At 34.2% G+C, this 13,619-nt stretch overlaps 1 protein-coding gene across 3 annotated transcripts in view; it reads left to right on the top strand.

Moving 5' to 3' along the window:
* Nucleotides 1–7,793, top strand: part of Smpdl3a (sphingomyelin phosphodiesterase acid like 3A) — a 17,086-nt gene extending 9,293 nt beyond the window's left edge. For all 3 annotated transcript variants that reach the window (XM_048797085.1, XM_015500854.2, XM_015500865.2), the window contains exons 4-8: nt 1,207–1,303; nt 3,015–3,184; nt 3,541–3,721; nt 5,331–5,455; nt 7,166–7,793. In XM_048797085.1, the coding sequence (XP_048653042.1) occupies nt 1,207–1,303; nt 3,015–3,184; nt 3,541–3,721; nt 5,331–5,455; nt 7,166–7,483 (891 nt within the window). In that variant the 3' untranslated portion in view covers nt 7,484–7,793. The remainder of the gene's footprint in view (nt 1–1,206; nt 1,304–3,014; nt 3,185–3,540; nt 3,722–5,330; nt 5,456–7,165) is intronic.
* Nucleotides 7,794–13,619: the final 5,826 nt, after the last annotated feature.

A 13,619-nucleotide genomic window follows, 5' to 3' on the forward strand; every position in this document is an offset into this window, starting at 1 on the left:
CATATATATATATATGGCATTATATATATATATATATAATATATTATATATATAATTTTAGTGTCTTGTGGATATACATAATTGTGAGATTTACTCTAGTATATTCTTATGTGAACATTGGAAAGTTAGGTCAGATTTATTCCATTATTTTTCCCTTATCACATCCCTCCTCCCTCCCTCTCAATCCCCTTCTTCTACTCCCCTGTTGATCCATGTTGACAAGAGACTCCTCTAAGATATAGGTTTATTCAGGCTGTGTATTCAGGGAAATGATATGAATAAAGAAGAGGGCTCTAGTTTTTCAGATTTTTTTAAACATTAGAAATTATTATCCAATTTCACAAATGGTTTATGATGTTTTATTCAGCACTTTTAAAAATTCTTTCTTCCTAGAGTTTATGTCACTATTAATAATATTTCAGGAAAACAAAGGTACTTTATAATGATTTAAGAAAATTGATACAATAAAAAGACACTTAAAGATGAAAATGCTTTATATTTTATAAAGTATTATTTTTAAAAATCAAAGCATATTGATATAACTTAAATGGCCATTAAGACACTTCTTCAAGTCAGAAACATGTGGTTGTAAATCTTTATTGAGTGAGCTGAGAACCTTCATAGTAGTTGTAGCATTCAGAGGACTTTGTTAAAGTCTTAAATCATGTTTTTCTGGTTCCCACAGCATGCTAGACCAGGCCCTGCATGTTCAGGCTCCAACCTGTCTTCAGTATCTGTTTCATGAACACAACTCCCATGTCCATGCTATAGACCCTGGCCACATGAAAACAGGAGTTTTCTCTGTTTGTAGCACTGCTCTCTGTGCTTCTGGGTCCTTGTTTGAGCCTTTTTTTTTGTTTTGTTTTGTTTTGGTGGCCTTTCTTGTCAACCTGATGAAGTCACCATGCAAAACTGGGTGTGATTGCTCTCTTTGCACTCCTCTCTAACTTGACTATCCCTGCTTCTCTGCTCCCAGGACCTCTGTGGTAGCACAATGTCTCATGGTTGATTATGTTTGGCTCTCCTCCCCCAACTAAGTTATCAATTTCTTGAAGACATCATCTATCTAGTGTTCAGCCTGTGTCTACAGATGCTTGACACAGTAGTCATCACTCAAGTAATATATAAATTAATTAATCCTTTAAAGCTTAATTAATTAATTAATATCTTTGAAGTTTCAATGTGGATTATATTGTTTGTGGTCAGGATCAGCTGCCTATAGTCACCAGTGAAGTGTACAATGCAGTGGCCAACCTCTGGAAACCATGGCTAGATGAAGAAGCTATTAGTACTTTAAGGAAAGGTAAGTGAAAAAGTATCCCCATTTTACCTACTTTTTTATTCATGTTGTTTAGAATTAAGTCTTGAGTGTTTTCTTGGATGAGCCAAGGATGGTGAGTAGTTACGTTGCCATGTGATGTGAACTTGTTTATCTTATAGGGAACTCCATCTCTTCCTTTCCACCCTCAATCAGGATGCTCGACGTGAAGCAAAAGCTGAACTTCAAATTAGAATGTAAATAAGTATATGTTTTCAATTGGAAAATTGATTGAAAAGAGAGAAAGGATGCTAACGTTTAGCCAGCAAGCATATTTTACAATGTTAACAGTTGGCAAAGTGAGACTAACTAAGCTTTTCACATGGACCTTGAGGTGCTTGGAAAAGTCATGTAGAGCAAGTGCCTGGTGAGGCCTTCCTGGGTGTTGTCTGAAGGTTCCTTCTCCACTGGCTCCCAACACACAAGGATGTAAACCCTGATGTTTTCTCAACTTCACTGCAGTGGTGATCTGTGAAACTTAACTTTTAGTCTTTTAATTTTTTGAGAGAATTATTAACTTAATGACTGGACTTCTCTCAGTTCAAAGTCTGTCTTTCACTACTTTCTTTAAACCTTTTGCCACTATTTTCTTACTGTTGTTTTTGCTAATGCTCAACCAATCACAGTAGGTATGACTTAGAGTCCTGTTATCTTAGAATTAGGCCATGGACCTTATTCATCTGGGGAATGATATCTAGTCCTATCCTCCCAAACCTGAAACACCCACGGAGAGCTTGTGTATATTGAAAGAAGAGCCATAAAAATAATCAAGATTCCTAAAGAGATGTTTTCTAGATTATAAAGAGGCTCAGCTCAACACAATGAGAGGAAGGCACAAAAGAGCTGATGTGGAATGCTGGTCCTAAGAAAGAGCCATATGAGTTGTACAATGATATCCACTTCAACCATGATTATCTAACTTCCACTTAGAGATTAGAGTTGAACATCATAAAAGGCTTTCAGTGAAAGTCTTAAAAGCAAAAGTGATTTGAAGGAACTCAAAGTTTATCATAATAAGAGCCCAAAGTGAGAACTGCTGTCATCTTCTACTACTAGGAAATAAGGGACAGCTTTTCAAAAACAACCCTGCTACTACCATAGTAAAAATTATAAAGTGTTCTGGCTACAGAGAAAAAGAAATTAAAGAAGTAGCAATCAGTCATTGAAAGTTTGTGAGTGGGCAAAGAAAGCTCGCCCAAGCTCTTACTATCTAACTCCGGAAGCACCAATGCAGCAGACCCATGAGTGATGATTCCCAGTAGTTCAGAGGCCTGAATGGGATCAAACTTTTAAGTCTCTCCTCCACTGGGGACTGTAACACCTCTGGTTTATCTGACATTTTTTTTTTTTTTTTTTAGTAGTCTCTAGCAAGATCTCGGTATATTCGCATTATTTAGATTTTATATTTCACCATTGTTCATTTTAACTCCTCCATCCTATTCAATCAGGGGTTGATATATAACTCTTTCTTTTATAAAATTCAGTCTAATTAATTAATACCCAAACATTTAATTATTTTTTCATCTGAATATTGGCTGCAATTGTTGTATTCTCAGTATGTATACACTGAGCCTGGCACATACCAGGTTTTCAAGAAATGTTTGTTAAATCGATTGTTATTTAAAGAGTGAGAGGCAGGTCTAAGCTTCCTGATTATATGCATTTCTAAGATGTATTTTTTAAATTGTTTTTACAGGTGGTTTTTATTCACAGAAAGTCACAAGTAATCCAAACCTTAGGATCATCAGTCTAAACACAAACTTGTACTATGGTCCAAATGTCATGACCCTGAACAAGACTGACCCAGCAAGTCAATTTGAATGGCTAGAAGATACTCTGAACAGCTCGCAGCAAAATAAGGAAAAGGTAGATCCCATAGACTCAAATCATGGATAAACAGAAGGCTAAATTTGTTTATTTATTGACTTGACCAGACACAGATATTAAGGATGATATTAAAATTTAAAGATTTAAAAAATTAAGATCAAGGTCATAGTTACTATATATTATCAACCGTGTAGTATAAATGAGGCAAATGCAGATGTAGTGAACTTAATAATTTCATAATTTTCTCTCTCTTTTGTCATAAATAGGAGAGTTGGTATATTTGATTTCTGAATTTTAATTAATATACTTTCAATGTTGGGTATCCAAATATCATTTAGTTATGATAAATGTGCAAAAAGAGTCTCATAAGGCCTTTCTTGCATTTCTTTTTCCAGGTGTACATCATTGCACATATTCCAGTAGGATATCTGCCTTTTTCGAGTGGTATCACAGCAATGAGACAATACTACAATGAGAAATTGATAGATATTTTTAGAAGATATAGCAATATCATTGCAGGACAATTCTATGGACATAATCACAAAGACAGCTTTATGGTTCTTTCAGATAAAAAAGGTAGTGTGACATTCTGTTTGCAGTTTTGTTTTTTTTTTTCTTTAATTTGGTACCAGGAGTTGAACTCAGGATGGTTAACCACTTAGCCACATCCCAGCCCTTTTTATTTTTTTATTTTGAGACAGGGTCTTGCTAAATTGCTTAGGACCTCATTAAGTTGCTGAGGCTGGCTTTGTGATCCTTCTGCTTCAGCCTCTAGAATCATGGGGATTCCAGGTATGCACTACTGTACCTGGCTGCATCTGATCAGTAAAGATACTGGAGTAAAGCAGTGACTATCTAATAAGTTTACTGATTCAGGAACTCAGAATCTTTGATTAAAAAAACCTGTCAGCACTGGCCTTTTGTGAATACCTTTAATGGTTATATGGTGAATGTCCAAATCAAAAGACTAGGCCTGTAATTAGATTTCTGCACTATAAGCTCCTATTAGATGCACAGAGCCAGCATCATTTGTTTGATGTCCACATAAAAATACCTGAAATGCTTAGCTCACTCCAATTTTCTTTCAGATACCTGAGTTTAGGAAGATATTACTGTTGTTAACTTACCTCAATTTCTTTTTATATGACAAGTTAAAAAAATAACTTGTCATATAAAAAGAAATTGAGGTAAATTTCTCTTTTTCATAATTTAAAAATCTGAGCACAATTTACACAATGACTTACCTATAGGTGCTTAACTGCTATTCTTGCTTATTCAGCAGTAAAAGAAAAGAAAAGGAAAGAAGCTCTATCTAGCAGGACACTGAGAGTTAAAACATCAGAGTTCGGATTTTATGCTAGACCGAAGGAAAATCAATGTGCATTTTCTTTCATGATTGGGGAACAATTTTCAAATGTTTACCTCTCATCTAAAATGAGTTAGCTTGGTAAAAATGATTACTTTCTAGCATTTGAGAAAATTTTTTCACTCAGAAAAAAATTTACTTTTATAACAGATAATCAAACATTGTGACACTTTAGTCAAATTCTTAGTATATAAATAGTGGTATATGGTTTTAGGTAGAGGTACAGAATGAACTAGTCCAAAACTTTTTGTGTGTGTTCCTATGATAGACTTGAACATTTTTTATTATGAAAATTTTCAAATATATAAAACAGTAGAGGGAATGATACAACATCCATCTATATTCATGATTTTATCATTCATATTCAACATCTATCAAGGTTTTGCTACATTTGCTTTTTATATAAATCTGTACTGTATATATATATATATGTATATACATATGCATACATACATGAATACATACATACATGTATGTGTGCATATGTACACTTCAGTGTTTAAAATGAAGTATTGAAAAGTGAAATCAAACATCAGATCTTATGTCAGCCCTATGTATTCCTGAATTCATTATAAAATATATGGAGAATTGATAGAACCATAATTATATAATCATATTATCAACATTAATTCTTTGGTATTGATATTATGAGTTTTTTGCTTTCTTAAAAGTGTCTCTATAATTGTTTCAAGTCAGGATTCATCAATGATCATACATCATTTGTCTATTATGTCTGTTAATCTCTTAACCTGGAAGCTATTCCTATTTTTAATATAGTTAAGCTCAATTTAAAAGAAAATTTACATATTTTTTCTCCAGGAAGTCCAGTAAATTCTTTGTTTGTGGCTCCTGCTGTTACACCAGTAAAGGGTGTTTTAGAAAAAGAAACTAATAATCCTGGTGTCCGATTATTTCAGTATAAGCCTTGTGATTATACATTATTGGTAAGTTGGCATGATTTCAGAGTTGACCCCATATTTATGCATATCTTTGCAATTTTCTTTATTTTAGTTGAATGATTCTCAGCACAGCCTTGTGCGATGTATTTTATGCTGCAGTCTCATTATATATATATATATAATATATACATATATATATTATGTTTGGAATGTCAGTACTTTCTAAGTGTGGGCTGGTGAGGTTAGTCTTGGGAACTGTATCTATCTCTCTAAGGACTTCACACTTACTGAAGAGTTCATTGGATAGTGCTTTATTTATGAACTTGGATGCAAATTGAAATTTTTTGCTAAGCCATATTAATTACTTTTCCAAAGCATAACTATAAAGAAGAGTGTAGGCTTTGGGATCATATTCTTCTCTTGGGCTATATTACTGAACTTCTCTATGTTCTAGTTTATTTATCCCTAAAGTGGGAATTAAATATGCCTGAATTTACTGGGTAGCTGTGAGGATTCCATGGACAAATCTATGTGAAATACTTGGAGAGATGATTAACTCATACTAAGTGCTCAATACATGTTTGCATCAAATCTTTGTAAAGAAAAAAATTCAAACTTGACATTTGCCTTTGAGACAAAAGTTCTCTGGAGCATATTCATGACTCTGCTTTAGAACAATATAGCACCAAAAGGATGGCCATTTAGGTTATAGGTACTTTAGCTTGGGTAACTGCCTCTCTCTACAAATATAATTTGAAAGATTTTTCCACTAGTAAAGCAATTGTTTATATAATTGCATTTTCCCTAAATAAATTTAAATAAGATATAACTCTTTTATTCCTTAAAATAACAAGGAAATAGGGCAACAAAAATCTGGTTTCATTCAGATATGTTCGATTAAATGGAGAATAAAACAATTGATAAACTAATTCAAAGAAATTCTTTTACAACTGTTAGTTGCATGCTTTTGGATCTGAACCTCAGATATATACACATACCCATACATGTCTATGCATGTACATAGATGAATATATACGATATATATATATAACCTATATGAATTATATGTGTGTGTGTATGTTTGTGTGTGTATACTGATATGCTGACATGGAATGATTCCCCTTAATTTGCATTAATTTTAAAAGTACAAAATACTTTATATAGTATGACTCCTTTTTTTTGAGAAGTCAAAATAGACATATATTTTCTAAATATTTATCTTTGTTTTGTATGTAAAGAATAGAACAAAACTTGTACATTGCAGTGCTGAAAAACATTTAGCTATTGCTTCACTGGGAAAATTAGTGCCTTGATTTGTAGTGTTTGTTGATTTCCAAGATAGAAATACTCCTGTCGTGGACAATTTCAAGGTACCAAAGTGACATTGTCTGACTTTCCAATGTTTCTGAACACTTCAGTCAGCTTTTGTGAGCTGGCTTGAGCAGCCTCTAGCACACTACCATACTACACACAGCTGTTAGCAGTAGTCACCTTTGAGTTGTGTGAATTAAATGAAATTAAAAATTTTTATTTTGTACATCTCTCTTTATATTTTGGGTTATTTACTATATATCCTTTTATAATTTCTAAAATTTAAAAAGTGATGACAGATTTTATTGAGCATTTTCTTTGAAACCAATTTTAATGACAACAACTTTAAAAACGTCACATAAATCTTAATAAGCACTCTTCATATTTTGTAATGCTTCATATGCCATAAAAGTGAACCAAGTTTGTTACTGTCTTTAAATTTAGGATATGTTGCAGTATTATCTGAATCTGACAGATGCAAATCTAAAGGGAGATGCCAATTGGAAGCTGGAATATATCCTAACTCAGACCTATGACATTGAGGATTTGCAGCCAAAAAGTTTATATGGATTAGCTAAACAATTTGCAGTCCCTGACAGTAAGCAGTTCATAAAATACTACAATTACTTCTTTGTGAATTATGACAGCAGTGTAATTTGTGATAAGAAATGTAAGGCCTTGCAAGTTTGTGCAATTATGAATCTTGATTATGTTTCCTATGTAGATTGCCTTAAGCAATATTATATAAAGTATGGCCACTAGAATTGCACAGTTTGTGTTCATAGAAAATAAAACATTTCTGTTTTTGAAATCAGTTGTGGGAATTTTTATGTAAATTGTTGTGAATTACTGAATGGGCAAACAGAATTATTGGTTTTGCTTTCTTTCTTGTGATTCCCATATGTAGATATCCATAACAATCTAATTTTATTTTATTAAATACATTTAAAGTGCCCATTAATAGAGTGATGTTTGGATGTAAAGATCCTTTTTCCAGTTTGTATAATTATATCTAATTTATATTCTTGTTGAAATTGTCAATCATAAAATAAAGCAAATTACTTTTCTCTAAGCATGAAGTGTTTTTAATATGATTTTCAGTTTTAATTCACTTGTTAAAAACTCATATGTAAATTGAGGTTCAAACTGTTTTACATCTCATGTGTAAACTGATGCAAATATTGTTTTCCATGCACTGTCTACTCTTGGGAAAACACCAGTGTCTCATTAGAGCCATCTCTGCCCAACTTTCTTCATTCTGTGCTTTTGACTTTATGCAATAAACACAAAGCTGGGACTTCATTTGGCTAACAGTAGAGGTGACAGCTCTTTCTGAAACTTCTTGTTGAATAAAATCTGAGACTTGCTCTCATCATTAATTTCATCAGATGACAAAGTTGTGAGACAGTCCCCCTTAAAGGTGGTACCCCTGGTGGTCCTCTAACTCTGGGAGCCACCAATAAACTCTGTAAGAACTGAACCACTGCAAATAATCAGTTGGTCAGTTCTCTAAGGCCAACTTGGAAAATGGAATTCTCTATTGCTTGGCAACTTAGTTATAGAGGTAGGCTTAAGAGTTCAATCTCAAAAATAAATGCTAAGAGTCATGTATAAAACGTCTAGGATAGCATTGTTTAAATATAACAATAAACCAAACCTATAAATTATTTAAATATATAGCAACAGGAAAATGGATAAATGGAATGTGGTTTATTATGGAATATTATAGAGAAGTAAAAATGAATATGGATAGATGTTAAGCATAATGATGTTTTAAAATGGTAAATACAATATATAGTATTACCATTTAAATCAAACTTAAAGTTTGACCTTTAAACTTAAGGTTTTTGCATTTCAAAAACAAGGAGGGAGGCAAAAATAGCATTTATGTCTTAGAGATAAGTGAAGTAGACCAAAAGAAGTATTACTAAAATAGATATGAAATACAGAATATATGGGCTATGGCAAATGGAAGAGTTGTTTGAAAAGAGATAAATAGGGAGATTTAACTAATGGCTATATAAATAATGCTCTATTTTTCTATATATTAATACCTATTAAAATCTTATAATATATAGTATACTCTTTATAAGGAAAGATGTAAGTTAAGCCTTTAAACATGATGATCTGGCTCTTCCATGGAGAATGACTTATAGTGAAAGCACCCGAGGGTTGAAGTAGTCTGACTGAGAGGGATCCTTGGACTCAGATGGTGGGAGAGGAGAAGGGTAGCCCAGTTCATGATATATTTTAGAAGGAGAAGCAACAGGATTTGTTGATGAGATGGATGTAAGAGACAAAATAAGAAGATTTTACCTGGAACAACTGGCAGATGGTATATTATGAAGGAGTTGGGGGTATATTATGAAGGAGTTGGGATTACTATGAAAGGAGAAGAATGATGAGAAGGGCATGAGGGTAGAGCAACAGGTTATCATTGTGCATTACTGCTAGCTGGGACTACCTAAGGACTCCTCCATCTCATTAAATGTTTTGTCATTACAATTATTTCTATATTGAGGATATGAAAGTTTCTTTAACAAAATAATTGGTATCCTAAGAAAGAAGCCAAACCAACTCAAACTCACTTTATTACTTTATTTCTACAATATTTAAAACTTGTTAGGAATAAATATGACTTGCTTATAGAAGTGTGTCATCTGCCCACCTCCCTGCCGGTACAATGCTAGACAAATGTGTGGACATTTAAGGAAAGGGAAGATAGCACTAATTCAATTACTGATGAGCTATCTATTCTTTTGTGGAAAAAGGATTCCTTTGTATAGAATCCCTTATTTGAATTGCTCTTTCTTGGAGCAATTCTGTGCATAAGCCTAGTGTAGGTAAACCACACAGTGGACCCCTGGTAGAAATAATGAAAAGATAAGGAGCATTATCTACATTATAGATAACATTTCCCAAGATGTACCTGAAGTTTCTGTTTACAAAATTAGCCATATTAAATGCAGGTGATTCAGCATCCTTATTAATAAAGGGAATTTCCTTCTTTAATTTGTATATACTACTTAATTTTAAAATTGTAAATCATTATAAAACTCTTGTATCTTTTATAGTACAAATTCAGTCTTGTGCATTCTATTCCATACACAAACATTTCCTTTTGAAAGTTTTATGTCCTCAAACTTTAAATACTGGAGACAAAGGAAATGGCTATGCATGTCTACTGACGTATAACTCATAGGCTGGAGACGTCTTTACATACAGGACCAGGAATGGATGCGCTCTGTTGATTTCTGTGGCCCTTTTGCTGCCTCTGTGTAGATTCCTACATCTTCCATCACCACCTCATATTCCAACTAATTAGAATGGACAGTTTCTAAACACAAATGCAATTACCCATATCATATTGTTGTTTTTCGAGTCTAAATGCCTCCATTTCTTCCTCCCCCCAAACTATTTTTTAAAAGCTTTAGTGTATAAATTACCTTTGTTGTCAAAGCTTCCAACTTTTCTTCCTGAGGCTATCAGTTGATCATATGTCCTATTCTCTATTTCCTTCTTCACCATTAATTGAGAGAAAAAGGGCTCTGGCTTTACCCAAATTTGTATTTTTATTACCTAACATGGTACTTAACAAATAGGTAAGTTTTTTAGTTCTGCAGGACTGCCATACAAAATATCACACTGGGTGGCTTAAACAACAGAAATTTATGTCCCACAGTTCTGGAGGTAGGAAGTCAAGACACCAGCAGGTTTGGTTTCTGGTTTCTGGTGAGGCATTTCTTCCTTGCCTCCTCTCTCATAGGGCTGCCTTCTCTTGATTTCCTCACTGGGACTTTCCTCTCTGCATTTGGAGAGGGATGGATGGAAAGTTATAGTTATATACCAGGTGCCCCCCTCCTGAAAATCATGTGTAAGACAATGAGAAAATTTAGAGGTGAAATGACTGGGCTATGATAGTTTTAACCTAATCAGTACATTAATCCTGTGACAGGGATTAACTGGGTGGTAACTGTAGGCACGTAGGACATGGCTGGAGGAGGTAGGTACCTGAGGTTGTGTCTTTAGGGTATATGTTTTGTCCCTGATTGCCATGTCCTGAGCCATACTCTTCCACCAGATGTTCTGCTTCACCTCAGGTTCAGTGCTGTGGAGATGGTCATCTATGGACTAAGACCTCTGAAACCATGAGCCAAATAAACTTCTCTTCTTTTAAGTGTCTATTCATTTTTTTTCTGATCATAGCATGAAAAAGTTAATTGAAACAGAAAACCTAAAAGTAAACTCTGGTTTCTTTCTCATCTTTACTATTCCTATAAATTTAGGGTCTCACACTTATGACTTCCTTTAATTTTAATCACCTCCTTAACAACCCTATCTCCAAATATTGGAACATTGGGGGTTCGAGCTTCACCATATGAATTTGGACAGGAAGTTTTATAATAGTATTGAATAAATCAAATTAAATAATTTTCAGAGATGTTTCTTTTAATTAATTGCTGATACCTGAATTCCCTTACAAATAGAAACAATGTATTATTGAGTAGCAGAGTTACAGGTTTAAGATGGTCCTTTGGCAGAGGCACTCCTGTGCACTGTGTCCTATTCACACTGAAGTATAATGATTAATAAGTCAGCTCCTAGGCAACAGAGCCAATGCACCCTCATTCCAGTCTAGACAGGCAGAATGGATTTTGGCATTGGTGGGCTGGGGAAAAGGAACTGAGAAAGGAGATGGAGATGTTATGAAATAATAAAAGTTGAGCAGTTCAGCCCCTCATATTCTGGTGGTAAGGAGGGCTTTGTGACTAGGAGGTGATATGATAAGGGATTGAAATTCAGAGCTTCCAGTCAGAGACATTTGAGACCGATGTCAGCTCCTCCATGTTTTTCTGATGGCAGCCAAGGTACTTATCTGTCTATAATTGAATTTTTCTCATCAATTAATTGAGGGCTGTAGTATCATCTAACTTATAAAGTTGTGGGAAATAAATGAACACACCCCATTGTCTAGACATAGTAATCATTGTAAAAAGTCATAAGTATTAATATTATTTTTGATATGATCGGATGCCTAAAGAAATTAGAGTGTATTTGGCAGAGACACAGAAGAAATCAGAAAAATTGAACCCAGGGGTAGTTAGCCACTGAGCCACATCTGCAGACCTTTTTATTTTTATTTTGAGGCAGGGTATCACTAAGTAGCTTAGAGTCTTGCTAAATTGCCAAGGCTGGACTCGAACTTGGGATCCTCCTGCCTTAGCCTCCTGAGTTGCTGGAATCACAGGTGCTTACCTCACATTTTTCAGAGTTGCTCTGAAGAATATTCAGTTTATATACAAATGAAGCCACAATGATGGTATCTTTAAGGCTCAGTTCTCTCTATGAGTATGTATTGAGTTCCTCTAATGTTCCTGGCATTGTCTTTGGTGCTAGTGATACAGAAATAAGCAAAACAAAGATTTGAGTACTAGCAGAGTTCCCCGGAATGCACATTAGTGCAATGCATATGTGTGTGTGAATGGCTTTGAGTGTATACTGATTGCACTTGAGCCACATTGTATATAATAACAACTGGTTTAATAAATGATATGCATTTTATAGGGCCACATTTATTATAATGGACTGTATTCCTAGAGAACTAATTAGCTGTGATTGTCATGTCACAAAATGAAAGCTTCACAAACACAGACAGTTGTATTACAAAGATGTCCATCATTCTTAAATATTTGGGATGAATGATCAAAAGAAACTAAAATGACTGCTTCATCTGAAACCATGTAATTTTATAAATATGGAGATGGATACTGCAATGTGGAAGAAAAACCTGTTTCCAACCAGCCTATGGCAGATTTCATGATTTTTCTTATTAATGTTGAGGGAACTGTGTAATAATTACAAAAAAAACCTTTTTGTGGGGGTGCCATGTAAGCATTTGCTCTCAGATCACTCAGACCATGAGGGAGCAGGGCTTGGAACAATGATAGGGTTCCACAGGGCATTTTGCTAAAGTGCTCATTTTCCCTCTTCCCTGTTAAGTTCTCAAGATGCTACCAAAAGGTGTTGAAGCACCATAGCAACAACCTGAGGAGGTTTCTAGTCACCTGAAAATTCATTAACCCACATTTTCTCTTCAATTATAGCAAGATTCTTTAGCTGAAATCTGTGTAATTCCTCATTATCTTTTGTTTGGAAAGGGTTGATGGACATTATCTTAAAATATTGGGTAATAAAACTATTTGACAATTTGAAAGATGACTTTAAAAATTCAAGATGACATTCACTCATTGTTTGTATTTTAGTAGTTATTTTTGCTCTCCCAGGAAAAACCCAAATCTTTCATTTGGAGTCTCTATGCTTTAAAAGCTAAACGGGACCCTGCTAATATGTATACATTTAAGATACTGTTTGTCTTCTTTAGTTGAGGATGGTAGGCTGTAGAATATTAAATTGGTATTTCTTTGTTTGGAGGCTGCAGTGTGTTTGTTTATGTTATTCATAAGAGACATTTGAGACCGATGTCAGCTGCTCCATGTTTTTCTGATGGCAGCCAAGGTACTTATCTGTCTATAATTGACTCTTTTATGGAAAAGGGAGGAGTGGATTCACACATTGATCAAGCATTTTCTTAGAGTCTATTATGTATATGGGGGTTCAAAGACAATTGAACGAGGAAACAAAAAGGAAGGCATATATATAAATAGGTAAATAAAAATTATTGCAGTACAGAAATTGTATTGATTTTAATGTCACATTTTGCCCAGTTCTTTGTAGTTTTATTTTGTTTGTCTGTGTTTTTTATTTGTTCATTCAATTATTTAACAGGGTTTCCTTATGCTGCCCAAGATTGACCTTCAACTCAAGATCATCTCACCTCAGCCTTCAGAGTAGCTGTGATTACAGACATGACCTCTTTCATTTTAGTTTTGAGTTTCTG

This window comes from Marmota marmota, unplaced genomic scaffold (assembly GCF_001458135.2).
Source record: "Marmota marmota marmota unplaced genomic scaffold, marMar, whole genome shotgun sequence".
Lineage (NCBI taxonomy): Eukaryota > Metazoa > Chordata > Mammalia > Rodentia > Sciuridae > Marmota > Marmota marmota.